This window comes from Chamaea fasciata, unplaced genomic scaffold, assembly GCF_029207755.1.
Source record: "Chamaea fasciata isolate MVZ Bird 193981 ecotype frontalis unplaced genomic scaffold, bChaFas1.0.hap1 SCAF_2, whole genome shotgun sequence".
NCBI classification, from domain to species: Eukaryota; Metazoa; Chordata; class Aves; order Passeriformes; family Sylviidae; genus Chamaea; species Chamaea fasciata.
Genome location: NW_027094087.1, coordinates 18,813,234 through 18,831,867, shown reverse-complemented (window position 1 = coordinate 18,831,867; position 18,634 = coordinate 18,813,234). Strand labels below are relative to the sequence as shown.

Here is an 18,634-nt window from a genome sequence, read left to right as displayed (position 1 = left end):
ACGGCTGGTGCACGGCTGACTGAATGTTGTAAATTCTCTATTTCTATATTCCAGTTCTTTTTTTTGCTTTATTCCTCAAAAGTTGTATGAGTTCAAATGCAAATGAAAATAAACTGTAGCAGAGGTTTTCATAAGCTGGTGCCTGCAGATTAATGTCTACTTCTGCAGATGCCTTTTTTCCTTGTGCTTTGTGTCCTATTACTGCTCTGTTGAAACATCCTACAGAAGGAAAAAGCATAGTGGTGTGAGTGGATCACTGTATTTTCACATAATGTGGCTAATTTCCTTAAAATAAGGAAATAAAGATACTACTTAATTATTTGATGTTACTACCTGCATTTTAGTATTGGAAATACAAGTTAGATAATGTTTTGAGTTGAAACTTGATGAAAGAGAGCATACTGTGCTGTACAGCAATGGTTTCTGCACCAGCATGGGCTGTTTCTCAACATCCTGAACATTTTTCCTCCTACCAGGTGACTTGTTTCTGAAGCTGGAGCTTCTGATTTGAAGACTCTTGTCTTTAGCAGCAGACTGTACTTCAGGTGTTTTGCTCTTTTCCACAGTTTGAGGAAACTGTTGCCTGACTGGTTTTTTCATTTTCCTTTCCTTTCTCCTTTTTCTCCTGTCCCAGTCCCTGACAGTCTTGGCTCTTTTATTCCCGCTTCAGTACAGCTCTCATATTCCCTTGCCTCATCAGCCAAGGTAATGAAGAGGCACACCAGACTACTCTCAGGATGCAGTTTCCAGCTAATTGTGTGCTCTTGAATTGTTCTCTTAAGAGAATTATTTCCAAGATGGACTATATGTCCCTTTGTAGCCAGTTTCAAAAACACCTTTGGGTGTTAGAAGCACTAAAGCAGCTGTCCAGTACCTTCTCTGGCTTTAATTCATTTATATGCTGTGAAAGTGGAGCATCCTGATTACACCTCATCACTTGGAAGGTCACTTTAGCAGCTCTTCCAATTAAGTTGTCTGTATTAGTAAAACAGAATTTTTTTTCCCTCTGGTTTTTATGTGACTAACACTGAAGTCTCTCATGTCCCTTGGGCAGTTGCTGTAAAATGTCAGGAAGTGAAGAAAAACAGTGATTTCAGCATGTAATGTACTATTCTTTCTAAACTCCTTTGATGTCAAATTGCAGGGCTTGTTTAGTGTAGCAGTGGTGTCCTTAGTGGAAGCTAGGTGATGCATAGCTTCTGTCGACTGAAATCAAATCACCTATCCTGCTGAGGTTTTGCTTGCTTTGTCTTAATTTTTTTTGCTGATCTTAGAAAGCATGTAATTTTTTTCAGCAGTGTGAGTTTTCAAAGCGGAATAACTCATACATACGGGTTGGTTAAGTTTCACCATTGCAAACAGCCAGGTTTCTTTGTTTTTACTGTTATTAAATGTGCTAAAAAAACAGGGAAGACCCTGATTATTTCTAATGCTGACAAACTAATTCTGTGCTGTTACAAGGTGGCAGCTCTGCCACTGAGATCCCTGTGTCCCAGTATCTGCTGTGTATGTAACTTCTTTATTAAAACCTTAAACTAGGGAAGTTCTGTACTGCTATATTTTAAACACAAAATTACTTTAAACTATACATCTTTATGATTGTTTCTCTCTCTTCTAGTCTGGCATGAAATCTCCCCTCTAGGATTTTTAGTGCTTAGAGCAGAAAGCAGAATAGCCTACCTGCTCTAATGCATGCAAGAACATGTCTTGGTGGCTGTGAAAGCTTGGTGTCTCTGTGTTAAATTGATTGCTATACTTCACTTTTGAGTTCCTGTTTTAGTTTTGCCCTTCAGAAGTTTTACTAGGATAGTTTGTAAGTGCCAATATTGTACCTTAAGTGGGTGTGTTAGATAGTCTTAGGTGCCATGTTCTTTATTGATGTTTGCAAGTTGCACTAAATATTGTTGGGGAAAAAATATAAAGCTGAGCACAAGAGACCTTTATGAATAATTGTATGCTTTCAGAAGTGTTATGCTTACCTTAATGCACACTTTAATTCTCCAGAAATCACCCAAGTGAAAGACAAAACACAACAAACTAAATCACTTTCTCCTCTCCTCTTCAAATTTCATCTATCACAGCACTGCAATTGTTTCTGCTGCTTTTTTAATGCCGAAAAGATGTGAGCAGATAATGGAGCTATGGGAAAATTGCAAATCATTTCACAGGAAAATTTTTGATTAAAGGACAGAAGTAAGGAGGAGGATGTTGATGCAAATAAAGAAGTATGGAGAGCAGGAGAAGATACCTAAAAAGAAAGTACATTCTTGAAACTGATATTTAAGTAAATAAAAATTTATAGGATAAAGTATATCTAACTGTTCAACAGGAAATCTGGACCATATAAAACTCTTCCATCAGAGTACAATTTATTAAACCTTATATTTAGTGTGGAGTTGAGTTTATTTGTATTCAGTTTGGAGTTGATGGTGATGGGCTAAGTGGAAGGCTGTGCTAACCTTTAAGGTTTAATCTTTACCCAGGTCTATGGATAGATTTTTAGATGATGTAAAGCTAAATTTAGGCTCGTGGTGAGTCATCAGATATGATCCATTTCAATTCTGTAATGAGCTATCTTTGCTGTTCTGTTTTAGGTGTAACCTTTGACCCTGAAATTCTGCCAAACTGTCACATTAGGCTACAGCTGAGTTGAGACCACAAAGTCCTTTAAATTCAGTGTTTGGGTAACACTGTAAACAGGAGTAAGATGAGTGTGTGTGTGTGATGGGAAGAGGTGTATCTATTTTGGTTTTGACTTGGATGGCCTCTCTGAAACAAAATGACCTGATATCTGTATGCTTCCAACACAAGAGCTAAGCATCTTTTGGGGGATCTAGTGAAACATACTGACCTCTGAGCACATGGCACTGAACAAGATTCACAGGTTTTTATGAGGGCAAGAATGGATTACTTAAGCTACTGCAATAACAAGGCTTGTTACTGTCAAGGCACACAATCCTGGCTCTGCTGTCAGTCACTGGGTTTACAAACAGATTGGATCAGTAGTGCTAATGCACACACCTGTGAAATGTGTTTTGAGGAGGATGAGAAGTATTCCCTGGAGAAGGCTGGCTTTCTCTGAATCGCTGTGTTGGTTTTGCAGGGCCAGGTTTTGGTATTGGTGTGGAGCTAAAGGAGTGGCTTCTGTGAGCAGATGCCAGAAACCTCCCCCATGTCTGATACAACCATGGAGCACATCAGCGATGGTGACAGTACCTCTGGAATAATTAATGTATTTAAGGAGGAGGAAGAATCTGCTCAGTGGAGATCCAGCAGGAGAGAGGAGTGAGAATATGTGACAGAAACAGTTCTGCAGACACCAAGGGCAGAGCAGGAGGGGCAGGAGGTGCACCAGGCACTGGGCCTGAGATGCCCCTGCAGCATACGGAGGTCCATGGTGAAGCAGAGATCCACCTGCAGTCTGTGGAGAACCCCATGGCAGAGCAGAGCCCAAAGGAGGCTGAAACTGTGTGGGAAGCCCACACTGGAGCAGGTTTGCTGGCAGGACTTCCTACCCTGTGGGGGATTCACACTGGAGCAGTCTGTTCCTGAAGGACTGCACACCAGGGAAGGGACCCACCCTGGAGCAGTTTGTGAAGAACCTATGTGAAGGTCTCACGTACAGAAGTTCACAAAGAGCTGTCTCCCATGGGATGGAGCAGAGGAAGAGTATGCAGAGTCCTTCCCCTAAGGAGGAAGGAGCAGCAGGAACAACATGTGATGAATTGACCATTTCCCATTCCCCTCCACCACTGTGGGGGTAGGTAGAGAATTCAGGAGTAAAGTTAAGACCAAAAAGAAGGGAAGGGTGGGGACAAGGTGTTTTGAGATTTGTTCTTATTTTCTCATTATCCTACTCTGATTTGACTTGCTGTACATTAGATTAATTTTTCTCAAGTCAGTTTTGCCTGTGGAGGCAACTGGTGAGTGATCTCTCCCTGTCCTCATCTCAACCTTTGAGCCTTCAGTTGTATTTTCTATCCCCAGCTGAGTTGGTGAGTGACCTGGTATCCAGGCAAGGCCAGCACACCCAAACCATCCACATAACCTGTGGGAAGGAACTGCCTGGTCTTGAGCTGTGGGCATCTGCCACAAAAACTGGGAGATGTGGGTTGCACTTCTGAGTGGTTGGAGCCCTTGAGGATGGTGTTTACCTGCCGGGGTGGGTTGGTGTGTGGAATTGCTGAAGACTGCTCAGTCCAGTGCATGGAACAAGCCTCCCAATGTCTTTTGACTCAGGTGTCTGCAGGACTAATCATTCAAAGAGCCTCAACTCTTAATTAGTTGAACTTTGTGGAAGGTTTATAGAAGCTAAAGGCATGAAGTCCTTTTAAATCGAGTGAAAGGTGTCATAGTTCAAATGAACAATCTGTTCTGTCCTTTACCTGTGGTCATGCCAGCAATACCAGTGTGAGATCTCATCTCTGGGCTGATGTCTGCAGTTAGGGTTCTTTCACTGAGAGGAAAAGTCTTCACAAAAAGTGATAAAAATGGTCATATCTGTCTCTTAAAAAAAAAAACAAACAAACCAACACCCAGAACTTCTATTTGTCTGTTTTATTTGGCTTGTTTTAATTTATCATATACATAAGAACCATGATGTTTAATCTGCATATATCTACCTCATCAGGGTCGTTTTTCTTTCTTCTGTCTAGATTAAAATGTAAATATAAGCACAGAAAAGCTTCCATATTAAGAATTCAGTGACTGACTTGTTATAATTGAATTTGTGTCTCAGACTGGGCATTTTTTCTTTAGCTAGTTTAATTTGCATTTGAATGAGTAAGTAGAAACTTTGAATTGGATGCTCAATCAGAAAATGGTATGCAGGTACACTCTTCCATACTGTAGCCTCCAGACACATTTAAAAGTCTGAGTTCTAGGTTTCTTATTCAAAAAATTAGGCTTGAATTTCAAAAATATTATTTGGGTTTGTTACTTCTTTTCTGCACCAAAATCAAATCTAGAATTAAGAGACTTTAATTAGGACTTTGGAGTGTTGGAGGACTTTCAGGAATGTTGGAGATGCCCAGTACTCTTTGCACTGAAGAGTAACAGTTTGAGTATTTTACATGCTGGTGGTTTTGAAAAACAGTAGGATCTGGTAAGTGATTTAAGCAGAGTTGATGCACTGGCAAGTCCCAATCTGCAGAATGAAATTAGTTTAAATTTACTCCAACTGAGCAATATATTTATATATTTAGAACGTGTAGGAGAAGGTCTGTAATTTAGAAGTTCATTTAATACTGCTTTTATGGGGAGGAACCTTAGAGCTTGGCAACACCAGCATTAGTGCTAAGAAATTGCAGGTGGGAGATGCAGGCAAATAAGTACTTGCTATTAAACCAGCTTATTAAATGCCGAAAAAGCTGTGGCGTGTCACTTCTAAAACATCACTTCAGAAACATTTCTGAAAGAAATGTATTGCAGGGTGAAGAATGAAGGACAGGAGAGGGGGAGGAGAAGGCAGAGTGTGAAGTGTAACCAGAGATGAACTTGCACCTGCACAGGCTGGTGGTGCATCCCTGGTGTGCTGTATGAATGTAGGAAATGGATTTGTAGAGAATTCTCAAAGCCTGAAGAAGGCTCACATAATATGCATCCGTATGCAAACCTGGAGATAAGAAACGCTGACTTAGAAATGCCATGGAATAGAATGGACACTGTTGAGAGAGAAATGGAACTAGAAACAAGTTTCGAAGGATGGCCTTGCAAATAAGACTAGATACTTTGGAAAAATAAAACTCTAAAAGGTGCATTGTAGTAGGACCCACGAGGGGTAGTTTTAGACGACTGGCCTTAAAGCATTTACAGCATTGTGTAGCAAAAGCTAATAGGCCAAGAAATGCTTATAATGTATTGTAATTGAGAAATAGTTGGCTCCTGATTGTGATGGCATGAATTATGACATCTGTATTGTCTCACACTTCACACAAAACTGAAAACGGAATAAAAGTTTTTAAAATGCCTCTCAGTTGCCCCATCTCTGGGTCAGAAAAGGGCATAATCTGACATATGGAGAACCGTTAGGGTACTAGGCACATCTGGTGCTCCTGGAAGCCTCTAAGGCTTCTACCTCAAGTACTGAACTCTCAGCATATTGTTATAGGCCCAGTAACTTCAGCAAGGACAAATGGGTATTTTAAGCAAGAAAATAGTAAAAACACAAGAGAACAGAGAGGATACAGAGGATAAGAGGAAATCTTTGGTAGATCTATATCAAATGTATAAGGTGTTAGGCAGCTAGAAGCTCATTATAGGGGAATTTGTTTAAAGTTTCAGCAGACTGGAAAATTGAGGTAGACTCAGAGGAGTCTTGCATTTCCAGTTCAGGTGTTAATTGCTAATTTCAGGCTAAAGGGCATGGCACATTTGGATGAAAAAGGTGGTTTATGCCCACACTGGAATTTCCTTTGGAAGTTTATAGTGGTGTTACTAAGTGCACTAAGTGCACATGGGTGCACTTTTGAGACTGAAAGGGGCGTCTTGGATCACTGAGTCAGTGCCCACATAGTTGCAGATGAGTATATAAATTCCACATATGAATTGACTGACTCCCTTTAAAAATTGTGCTTTCTGTCTTTGCTTCTTCCATTCAGAGGGGAAGAAAACTTCAGCTTATCAGAATGCAGTAATAGTGCATGTGGCAGTATTTGAACCATAGCTTAAACATTTCTATCTATCACTATGTTTCGATAATAAAGAAGTCTTAGTCTTTCCTCATGTGATAGACTCCTTCTTCTTGCAAGTAAACAATCTTTTTACTTGTTCAAGTTAAATCAGGTCTTGAAAATACTTCTAACAGCAATGAACTGTTGAGTTGAGGCTTCTCTGTGGTTGTACAGTGACATTAATGCTTTGTCCTGAGGTATAATTTAGGGTTTTGTTTCTGTTGAGCTGTCAGACCATAGTTGCTGTGTCACTATCTGTCATACCTGGGCTTGTTTACTTGTGCAGCACTTGTGAGATGTTCACAAGAACTTGGATTTTTATATCTTTTGTCCCATTTCTGTTCTAATCCTAAGGGAATCCCAGATATTCCGATGCGGTGTTCTCCTTTGTTCTGATGGCAGCATCGTAGCACCTCTCCACTCTGCTCAGCCTGCCAGTGTTCATCCTTGTCAAAATTGCTTTGCAAATGAGCACAGTGACAGGAGGAGCAGAGCTGTTGACTTGGTTATGAGGAGGAGTGTGTCATTGTCTTGACTGAAGCTGTGGTAATTGACACAGTGTTTTCTCCACTCTTAACTGTAGAAGGTTAGTTCATTCATTTGGTGTCAGGTTCTAAGTACAAATATGGTGGGGTCTTTGGAACAAAGCATTAGTGGAGAAAATTACTGAACTGTGAAAATGCAGTGAATAAAGCAAGATGGATGTGGATAGAAAACTTGATGGATATTTGTTAGGGCACATGACAGTGTTGGACGTTCATTCTAAAGACTTAGTCATGTCTGTTTATGTATGATTTTTCTTATAGCTGTGCAGATGTGAACCTAGTTCAGATGATGCTGTTTATATTCTATTCATCATCAGAATTTTCTTCTTTTTGTTTTTATGCGTGCATGAACATATCCATCATCTACAGCTGATTGAAAGGAGCAATCCAAGCAAGGATGTCTTGGATCTTAAAATCACTACCTGACAAGTTAGGACACAGATTATCTCATTGTCCTTGATGTTGCAGTGTCCAAGGTGACCCACACCCCTCATTGTTTTTTGTTTGTGGTTTTTTTCTGTTACCTCCTGTTCATTGAAAGTAGAATTCACACAGCTGGAGGTACAAAGTTTGGGGAAGTTTTTTGAGACACAGAACATAAAGGAACTTTGAAGGTAAATGTGTAACCACTTCTTACAGCATTTCAAAAGTAGGGCATAGTTTAATTGCTCTAACTGTATCATTAAAACAATTTTTTAATGTTTTAAAATATCAGTTACATTAAGGGGTAAAATTAATGCATAACTGTTTTACGGAGTGTAAACTCAATAGAAAAAGTAATGTAGTGGGAGGCAAAAAAGGCAGATGAGAAAGAAAAGTATGTGAGAATGGTGAAAAATACCACATGAAGAGTCAGTATGATGCAGTTTCCTATGTTCTCTTACCAATGTCAGATCTACTGGTTTCAGGCATAGATCACAGGGTTTTTGTAGGACAGGTAGACATGATCTAAGTAATCTAGATAGTTTGTTTCCTTGCAAACTTCTGAATTGAGTGAAGAAACCAAAACTGGTATTTCCAGTGTGTCAGTAACTGTTCTGGGAGAAGACATGCACTTCTTTTCTCACACATCTGACTTTCCCTACCACACACTTGAAAAATAAATTGTTGCTTGCTGATGAGTAACTAGACCCCAAGGGAGCTGAGCAGTGAAGTACTGAGAGAGAGGGTGGCTGCATGATTGGCAGGAAGGAGGCTGGACTGGAGCATGCCCAGGACCTGAGAGGCTGCCTATTCTCTTTGTTGTTGTTGTTGGGTTTTTCTTTGTTTTTGTTTTTTTTTTCCCCCACAAATGTTAGGATACAAGTATTGCAATAGCTACTTATCTTTTAAAGAGGGGAAATATTTGAGGCAGTGAAAGTCAGAAAAAGACATTGGAAGAATATTGATTCTCAGGTAGCATCTTGTGAGTAGAATGGTCCTGAATGGTTTTGATCTGATATTCTTTATATTCACCAGTTACTTTGTCCTCGGTATTACTGAAAGCAAGCAGTCATTTTTCAGAGTGCCAGTAAAGCAATGCACTGCTATTTCTCACTTAGCTGTAGAAAGGTTCCTCATTTTATACACATGTGAACCAAAACAAAGAGATAGTTCAAAACAGCCAGGGTCCACTCCCTTGTAATTAGGAAATCAGAATGAATGGGTTTCTGTTTCTTAACATGCATCATTTCTTGCCACTGTCTACACAGCGTAAATGCAGTGATAAAATGAGAATGAAGGGAGGGAAATAAATATCCTGTGTCCACCAGTAGATTTTAATAAGGAATATGCATAGTTCTTTGGAATGACACACAGCTGGACTTAGCTTCCAAAAATGACATTTTAATGAGACTCATGCTAGCTTTAAGTTTGCCTGCCTGTAACTTAGGGCAAAATATTTGTTATCATATATTATTTCTACTAATTGTTAGCTGACTCTGGCTGTTTTAGTGACATAATAAATTACAGAGGCAGTTATTTCTTTTGGAGTTACAACAAAAAACCCAAAACACAAACCTCAAGAAATAAAGAACCCAAAATACTAACCTAAGCCCAAGCAATGCTGTAACAGGGTGGCTGTAAGGTTTCCTGCTCTGGAGTTTAATGTTTGACTTTGGACTTAGCAATCAAAACTCTTGTTTTTTCATAAGCTATAGCAATGTGGAAGATAAAACAAGATGAATAGAATGTCTTGCTTTTGCATTCATTTGTCCCCAGCAAAAGGAAATTTGTGGTGAGGTGATAAAATACAAAGCAGCCAAAGATGATTGGTCCTGCTGAAACCTCATCTTCCTTATGAGGTAGTTATGAAAGGTATTTTCCTGCAATAGCAGACAGTGACACCCTATCCATGTAGCATTTCTCTTAAAGCAGAGGACATGTGGTCTTGAAGTGCAAAACTGGTTTATTGCAGCTAGTTTATTCAAATTCATGGGTTTTGCTGGCTTGGTATGGTTTTCTGTTTTTTACATAATAAAGACAAATCTGAAGATAAATCTGAAAAAATGTAAAAATATTTTTAAAATTGATATATTCACTTTCCTGGGAAGTGGTAAATATCACTGTTCATGAGTAAGAATTATGCAGCAGGGTGGATTTTTTTTGTTTTTCTCACTAATAGTTTAAGAAAAGTATCAGATTAGGCTATCAAGAAAAAAATCCTTAAATCTCTATATTTTACATTCAGACATTAGGCTATAATATGAGCTATATGACTTTTCAGTTTTTGGAGCTAGCTGATAAATTCAGTTACAATATTTTTTTCTTACACTGCAGTAAATATTCAAGGGATAATGGAAAGGCAGGATATCACATCTGGTTTAAAGCAAGTGTAATGTTAATGTGCCAAACTTCCAAAACTATGTTAAGATCCTAAAATCATAGAATTGTTTGGATTGGAAAGGACTTTAAAGGGCATCTAGTCCCAACCCCCCTGCCATGGGCAGTACCTTCCACTGGACCAGGTTGCTCAGCCCCTGCCTGGCTGATCACTTCCAGGGATGGGGCATCCACAGCTTCTCCAGGCAACCTGTGCCAGGGCCTCAACACCATCACAGTAAAGAACCCAAATCTCTTCTCTTTCAGTTTGAAGCCATTCCCCCTTGTCCATCACTACATGTCCTTGTAAAAGATCCCTCTCCACTCTCTTGTACAGAGTCCTTTGAGGCTGCTGCAAGGACTTCCCAGAGCTTTTTCTCTTCCAAGCCGAACAGGCCCAGCTCTCTCAGCCTGTCTTGGTAGGAGAGCTGCTCCAGCCCTCTGATCACAGGGCTTAAAAAAAAAAACTCTGAAATGGGGCTTAAAACACAAAGGGCTAAAACTGGAGACCTTTCGTGTTTAATAGGATTGCAAGAGTTTTTTGTGAAGTCTTACTCGAATCCTGAGATTATTAATTGTGTTATTATGGTTGTGTGGGAAGAGACTGTTACAAGTGTAAAGAGCTGTCTTACTGCCTTTTTCCTACTCCCACCTTGTGTGGGAGGAATATGGAAGGAAAGGACAGAGACAGAGTGGTCAAACTGGCAGAGACCATGTGTAACACTTAACGAGTTAGAGATTAGCCTGCTGAAAGGAATATATCTGTGTGGTATCTATGTAGATGAAGACTTTTGGACTTCAGCTGTCTAACCCAGAAACAAAAAAATTGACTCTTCTGTGAAAATGAAAGCTAATGTACTAGAAACGAGACAAAATGTGAACAAATACAAAATAAGTGACTTGGCAAAGCAGATAATGACGCTCAGCTCAGAATTAGCATGATGGCTGTTTGCAGTGGAGTGATTTTTTGAGGAGCTGGAGATGTGACTCTAAATCCCACCCACCCCAGTACCCGACTTGCAGGATAGGGAGGAAGATCTGGACAGCCATTCCATGTATACTCATGAGTGTTCACTGCAGGAAAAGTGGAGCTTGCATGTGTCAACTCTTAGGTTGTATCTCAGCCTCCAGAAGAAGTAATTCTCATATCAAAGAAGCATTGTCAACAATAAAGACTGGGCGAGGTCATGGCTTTCAGTGATTTTCTGGTCTCACGGCTGGGCTTGCTACTGTGATGTGCTGACATTGCTGCAGCCAAAGGAGCTGAACCCAGGAGTTAAGGGAGAAATAAAAAGTGCATGCCTGTACCTGTATTCTGGTTAGTATTCTTTGTAATGAGCCTCTAAAAAAATTGGTGAGCATTGTTTTGGGTTTGCTTGGGGTTTTTTTGTTTTGTTTTGTCATGTTTTTTTTTGTAGTGGTGGTGGTTTTCTTTAGTTTAGTTGGTCTTCTTTAGTTGTTGTTTTCTTTTGTGTATGTATATTGGTTTTGGTTTTTCTTCTTTCATTTAGTAAATTTTGTTGGGGGAGTCTTTACTCCTAGATCTGGCTTCTGTGTGCAGGATTATTAAAGCATGGAGCAGTTACTGCCCAGCTGTAGCTCCTCTTTCAAACCTTCTATTTGTGCCAACACACATCCTGCTCTTGTTGCTGAATTGTGGATTATGGCTGTGGTGTGCGGCATGCTTGTATGAATATGGCATGAGAGGAGATTTCTGCTGGGACATGAGCCCTTTGCCTTTTTTTTTAATTGCTTTTCTCTGTGAAGAGAAATGGTGATCATTTACTCACTACACTGATGATACAATGTGGAGGCCTTATTGCCCCTGGGAGAGCCCAAGAACCCGGTATGTTCCCGTAAAGAAATGTGTTTTGACCTGAAAAATGAACAGTTCATTGTAGCCAGTGTTTGATTAACAGATTGCTGTAGTTTTTTGATCTGTTGGTTCAGTGTCAGTTAATTTTTTTGGCTTTGCTTTATAAACAAAGAGCTTTTGCAAGTCTAGCCCACAGCTGTATCAGAAGAAATGCCTGTTAATTTCTTCTGTTCTCCTCTCAGTGGTTATGCAGAAACTAATTTTGGATGCTATTACAAACCAAAGAAGTAATGGGAGGATATTTCTTTCTCTGCCATCTGAAAGTTGCGAAAAAACCTTTTAATAAAATCAGAAACCCCACTAAGGTCTTAATTACTTGACATCCATCCCTATTAGTGAGCAGAGAAGGCAGAAATTGGATGAAATTATTTTCTTACTGCTGAAGATTTTTTTCTCTTTCTATTTTTTTGCAGACTTCAAATTCAGGAAGTTTTTAGATTACTTTTTGAAGGTCCAAAGAGGTAATCTTCAGAATATAGGTTGGATTTTTTTCACACAGTTGAGTAGCAGAAGAAATATGTTGTATAAAGGCGATGTCAGGATCAAGAGCATTAGACTGTTTTTTATCCAAAGTGTGAAGTTTTAATAGCCTTTTTAAAAGCTATTGTGAAGCACTATTCATATTCCACAAAGGTTAAGTTTTATAGCTTGCTAAAAATGGTGTATGCTTAGGTTATAAATGCATTTTGAATTCTCTACTACCGTCTTGGCGTGATAAAATTGGAATGGATCTTTTCTGACCAATGACTCAAACAGTGAAATGTATTTCATTTTCTCAATAGACAGTTTCTCCTCTTTTATTACAAAAGGAGAATATTTTTTTTTTTTAATAGAGGAAATGGCCACTGACATGTGGATATGTTGAGCATACTGTGTGCTATGAATGAAGGCACTTCAAGCCTTAAACATTAGGTCAGTGAAAAATCATGAGGGAGGAGAAGATTACAGGCATCTGGAAGCCTTCTGGCAGACTTGTGGTGTGATCCCTCGGCATCTGTACCAGACTGGACAGGGATTGCATTGGCCAGTTCTGTCTGATGAATGACTTTAAAATTATCAGGGGATGAAGAAAGTCACATAACGTCTAGCTAACAAGGAGATGCTTGTGTATCTCTACAGTTCCTTAAGTGTTTTCAGCCTGAGGTTGTCGCATCTTTGTGTGTTCTTGCAGGGGGATTCACCAAATATGAGTTTATGACTTCAGACAAAGAAAAGGAATTCTGACTTGTGTCACCTAAGCTTCTTATTTCAGTAATGAACAAAAGGGGTTGGTTTGTTTGTTTGTTTTAACTACACATCAGTGAAATATCAGTCTGATTCTAGTTACCATTTGCCATTCTTTCCAGTATTTTTCTTAGCACACACATATATATACACAAGATAAACAAGTGAAGCTGACACTGATAATATTAAAAGAGCCTGCTGGCTTTCTTGGACAGAACTGCTGAAAGCCACAACAATTCTGTTGTATTTCTTTGGGTTTTTGCTTTATCATTGAGCCTTTTTGTTTGGTTTTGGTTTTTTCTGGTTTTTGTTGGGGTTTTTGTTTGTTTGTTTGTTTGTTTGTTTCAAAAGAGGGGAGAGAGGTAATGCAAACAGTGGTTCTGACAGCCCTGAAAAACATTTGTGACCTAACATGCTTTGTCCCTATTCTTCTAGTGTATCCAAGTAACTACAAGTTGCTCCACTTCTCTAAGGCTGTGCGACAGTCTGGAGTTTAGAATGCAAACAGTTACGAGTGATTAAAAATAAAACCTCATCTATGTGCACAGCGCTTAATTTGATTAGGGAAATTTTTCTTGGAAATGTTCCCCTCAGAATGTCATCAGTCTTCATTCAGTAGTCATTGTAGTTGCCTGCCTGACAGCGTGTACAGCTGTGTGGCTGATGGTGACTGCAGAACTCATTAGCCCTTCTGAAGGGCAGGGTAGCAGTAAATAACAATGATATTTTTTTTTCCATCTCTGAACACGAGTGTGTCTGGAATCTGGCAAATTCTGTGGCACAGACCAAGAGATAAACACTTTCTCTTACTTAGAAGCAGCTTTTCTGGCACCAAAACCTGGCAGCTTCTGTGTCCTCTATTGGCTCAAATCATGAGGGCCGGAGCAAAATATGCCTAGTGGGGGATGTCACTTTTAACAAAGAAATAGGGACACAAACTCTCAAATACTGTTACTGGGCTTCCAACACAATGAAGTGCTACTCTTTTTCCCCTCTGATTTTTCTGTCCTAAGCGGTTTTTCAAATTAATTTTTTGAGCTGTAAATAGATTTAGAATCCTGCCACATGTTGAGAACCCTCCACAAAAACAAAAACAGAAGCAAAACCACTATTTAAGTAGGGTCTGACTTTCTGAAAGGGATCTCTGAATTTGTACTGTAGCTACAAATGGCTGTGAGTAACCATCTATTTGAACTGGTTGTGTTTTTAACAATAGACCTTTTCTCTTTCATAGTAACCATAGTGAAATGCCATTCAGCTTGACTTCACAAGAAGCCCGGGATAGAACTTTAAATGGCTAAGCCATTTGTTTAATATAATCTTAAGATCAGAGCAAAAACTAAAATTCCTAGTTAGCAGTATGTTTTGTGGTGCAAAACTTGCTCAAGAAATTCTTGTCAGCTTCTTAATGATTGAGTTCATGTAAGTTAGCATGATAAAACTTTAAATATATACTCATGTTCTTGCTTTGAACAGATTCTTGAGTTCTTTTCTCTAATAATTCTCTCATGAGAATTATTGCATAATGGGCTATTCCAAGCACTGGGAGGGAACTCTCCTAGTTTGGAATTTTCACATTTCTGTGTTTAGTCACTGTAATTTTGTGTGTGATAGCAGTTGTCAAATCACAAGTATATGAAAGTGTGTGGTTTGTTAAGAAAGATAGGTAAGAAGATTTGGGGTTTTTTCCCCATATGATTCAAATGAAAGTAGGCCTGAGAATTCTTACTGTTTGATAAAGCTGTGAATCTGTTTGTGTTATATCCATGTTGAAAGTGTAGAGCAATTAGTAGAACTACCAAGAGAAGCACTCAAGCAAGATAACATTGAATTGGAAGCATTAGACATGTAAAGGCAGTAATACATGAACTGAGTGTGGGAACATGCTAGCAATTTTGTATAGTTCTAAAAATGTGGGGTTACAGATGATATTTTGGGTTAATTAGCTCTTTTGATGCTTAGGAGTTTTCAATCCCAGCCCAGAGAAGATTTTGCTTGGGGGTTTTTTGGGTTTTGTAGTTGTTGTTTTGTTTGTTTGTTTTTTAATTATGATGTGAAAATCCATAAAAATGTCATGTACTAAAAAGTGTAGTACACTTATTATCAAGTCTCTAAAAATCTGGGGGAGAAAGTCTCTTAAGCCTTTAAATCTGCTCCATGTTAATTTATGCCAAGTCTAGAAGTTTGATAAGCCCTATTTATGGGAATACACAAAGGATAAAGCAGTCCTCCTAAGATGTTCACTGCTACACTGACAAAGCAGCAATTTAAATTGCAAAGAAATTGTGCAGGTTTATTTTATGGTTTATTACAAGAAAAGGAAAAAATCAGTTCAATGCATCTACAATTCCCAATTTTTCCTTATTAACTCTTCCCATCCCAAGTCTGAACCAACCAGAGCTGGAGCTATTTCTTATTCACATAAAACTCAAAGACTCAGGTGGATCATACTTTTATGGGTAAAAATCTGTAAGATTTTTTTTTTTCCTGCAAATGGGATTAAAGAATTAATGCAGAGACATGGAGAAGGGAAGAAGACTTTTAATGAGTTTTTAGTCTCAAAGACTAAATATTTGAGTTCTGTTATCCAGAATTTCCTCATCTTTTTTATTCACTTCCTTTTGCTAGGGATGTGGTGTTTCCTACTGTGTTCCTGCTTTTCCCACCTGATCCCCATTAGGATTATTGCTGTAATCTGTATTCTCCTTGACTCCCTTCTGTGTCCACAGCCATACTAGCCAAGGAAAAGGGCAGGAGGTAGAGCATGGAGTGTAATCCACCAGCCAAACATCCTTCTAGGAGCCAAGTCTGGCTGGTGTAGCTGTGCCTGGATTCTGCCTGTGCTCTGCTGGAGCATGTGTGAAGCTGCCCAAGGGTGCATGGCAATGGGAACCTCTGGCCCTGTGCTGCTGTGCTCACTGGCAGACATTTGAGAACAAAAATATGAACTCGCTGTTGTGGGTTTGCAGTGGCGACGTTTGCACACATCAGTATACAGTCCTGTGAACATTAAATTTTAAAAAAAAGGGAAATACTAAACAAAGTTTAAATTTCCAAAGGTGTAAACAGCACAGTTTGCTCACAAACGTGCCTCTTATCTAGAGCACTTAGCAGGTTTGCAAAAGTTTCCTTGTTCAACAGAAGTTTCTCATTCACTAATACTCAGTTCAAAATTGAAAATGAAATAAATTCTATTGGCAGCAGGAGGATTTTTGTCTTGATTTCAGTCCTTCATTGCAGAAGATGCCATGTTGTTTGAATTTTTCTTCACTTCTTGTTTGTTTACAAGTTATTTTACAAATTGGAAATGCCTTCTAGCTTGTAGTGGGAGTCTGGCACCAGCATTAGAAGACTGGGAGGGAATAAAAAAGCTGAAAAAGCTCGAAGACTTTCTGTTTTTCCTGACAGTTGCCCCACTGCTTGGACAGAAGACAACTGAAATGGTGCACTTAAATGCTCTGGTTTTTTAGCATTGTGTTAAACCCTTTTGAAAAAGAGTATTTTCATACATCCTATAAACCTGTAATTAGAGCACTTGAGCACTTGCACAGGTGCGATGTAGCAATGACACAGTAAGGATAACTCTGAAGTTAATTTTGTGTTCAAACGGTATTTTAACTAAATTTCATAGCAAGATGTATAATTAGATCTTTTTTTGCAGGATGAAGGTTATAGGGTTAGTTTCTAGGTTACAGTACGCTGAATTCAGTGATTTTACATTTCAGGTCATTTTTGGTTAATGAAAAACAAAAATCTTTTGCTCACCAGTATCTTTTCCATAATAACTCTCTTGTCTTTATGATACATAATTCATCAAAAACACCCACAGATATGCTCTTTTGAAATTTCAGCACAGAAATGTCAAAACTTAAATACTTTAGCATAAACAGCCTTCCACAAAATTCTTTCTTCTGATCCATGTGAATGTTGTCATGAATGTTTCTCAGATGTAATATTTGGGCTTTGCCATTGGAGGCGGTTAAGAAGGTATGGTTTTGTTGAAGAACAGTGACAACTTCATTGCTGTTCCGTGAGTGAGGACTGTGGGGAGCCTGTGTGTACTGTTCAGATTCTTGAGATTACTTCTGCGGTGTGCCTTGTGCTGATTCTTAAATACCATTGCCATCTTCTTAACACAAACCCCTAAGTAGGGGCTTATTTTGCCTACCTTTTTTTTTTTTTTTTTTTTTTTTTTTTCCTGATTATGTGCTACAGGGATAATAAACTTTTCAGATATTAAATGCAGAGCAGCTTAACACTTAGTGCACAGCTCTCTCTCATGCATCATAAAGTGAGCACCAAACTTGCTTCTTGTTAAGGGCTTGTCCAGGCAGGCTTGCTGGGGAAACTTGTGTCAGGTTAGGATAAACAGGTCAGTTCAAGCACTCAGGGTCTTTCTCTACCCTCCAGAATAGTAAAAATATATGGAGATTTGCAGTTGTCTGTATGAAACGTACTCATTCAATTGTTTCATTTTTTTTTCTGAAAGTGCAATGGCCTCTACAAAACAAGCCCTTAAAAAGTGCTTTGAAACCACTGAGTGTCACTGGGCATTTGAAATAGAAATGAGCCCTATCTGACACATTTTCCAGGGTTGTACTGACAGAGGAAAGAGCACTTCTCTTAACTTAGTATCCTGACTGCAGGTGTACCCTTCAGCAGTAGCTCGGTGTAATTTGCTGAAGCTGTGAGCTTTTACCTGTGTTTTTTGGGATGTTACTGATTTCACATGCATGCTAGGGGAACTTCTATCAGCTACAGGGCACAGTGATAGAGGCTTTCTAAAGACCTTTGGTTGTGTGAGTAGTTGGAATGTTTGCCTCCTGTTACTTTTAGTTTTTGGAAATACTCTATGAGAAAGTAGGTGGAAAGCTATGTGAGGGAATTGTGTTGCAACACAGTGTCATGGAAAAAGTGGAAGAAGGTGGCAGAGAGTTTTATTAGTCACAGGAATCTGGAAGATAGTTAACAATGAACTGGAATAAAAATTGCTGTATGATTAAAGGAAGAAGTAAGTGCGTTTCCTTACTATAGAATTAGCTTACCTTTCTGTGTCAAAATTGAGCAAACCAGTTAATGTGGCAATACAGTAGAGATTAAGTACCAATCTATGAGAGAAAATAAGGAAACCCCCCCCACCCCCCAATCTCTGAGTCTGTACTTATAGCAAACATACAGTGAGTGGGTTTTTTTTTAGTGGCTGAGGACTGATGTATTTCTGTTGTAAGAGTGATAGGCACTCAACAGCTTTCACAAGCAGCTGTTGCCTGCCTGTTTGTTAATTAAATATGTTTTATTCATTGTATGATAACAGTTACTGAAGGTCCAGTGCCTGCTTTAACATGTTGCTTGTATGTGTAGCACATGCAGACCAGGTGGTTCAGATTCGAGTTTAATCTAAAAGTTCATGAGGGGACAAACTCTGTCATTTAACATTTGGGAGCCCAGGATGCTGGAGAGATCTGTGTTTACAGGGGTCAACTGGTGGGTTTGAGAGTTCCTGACTGGAGAATTGTTGT

The 18,634-nt window shown here is 39.1% G+C and overlaps 1 protein-coding gene across 4 annotated transcripts in view; it reads left to right on the top strand.

Annotated features, from left to right (window-relative positions):
- The window catches only part of ALCAM (activated leukocyte cell adhesion molecule), a 115,493-nt gene that overhangs the window by 18,535 nt on the left and 78,324 nt on the right, over nt 1-18,634 (top strand). Inside the window, exon 1 of one of the 4 annotated variants that reach the window (XM_066175154.1) lies at nt 17,989-18,126. The exons of the other annotated variants lie outside the window; for them this stretch is intronic. Coding sequence (XP_066031251.1) covers nt 18,087-18,126 — 40 coding nt within the window. The 5' untranslated portion in view covers nt 17,989-18,086. Of the gene's footprint in view, nt 1-17,988; nt 18,127-18,634 lie in introns of those variants that run through there. 4 annotated transcript variants of the gene reach the window in all.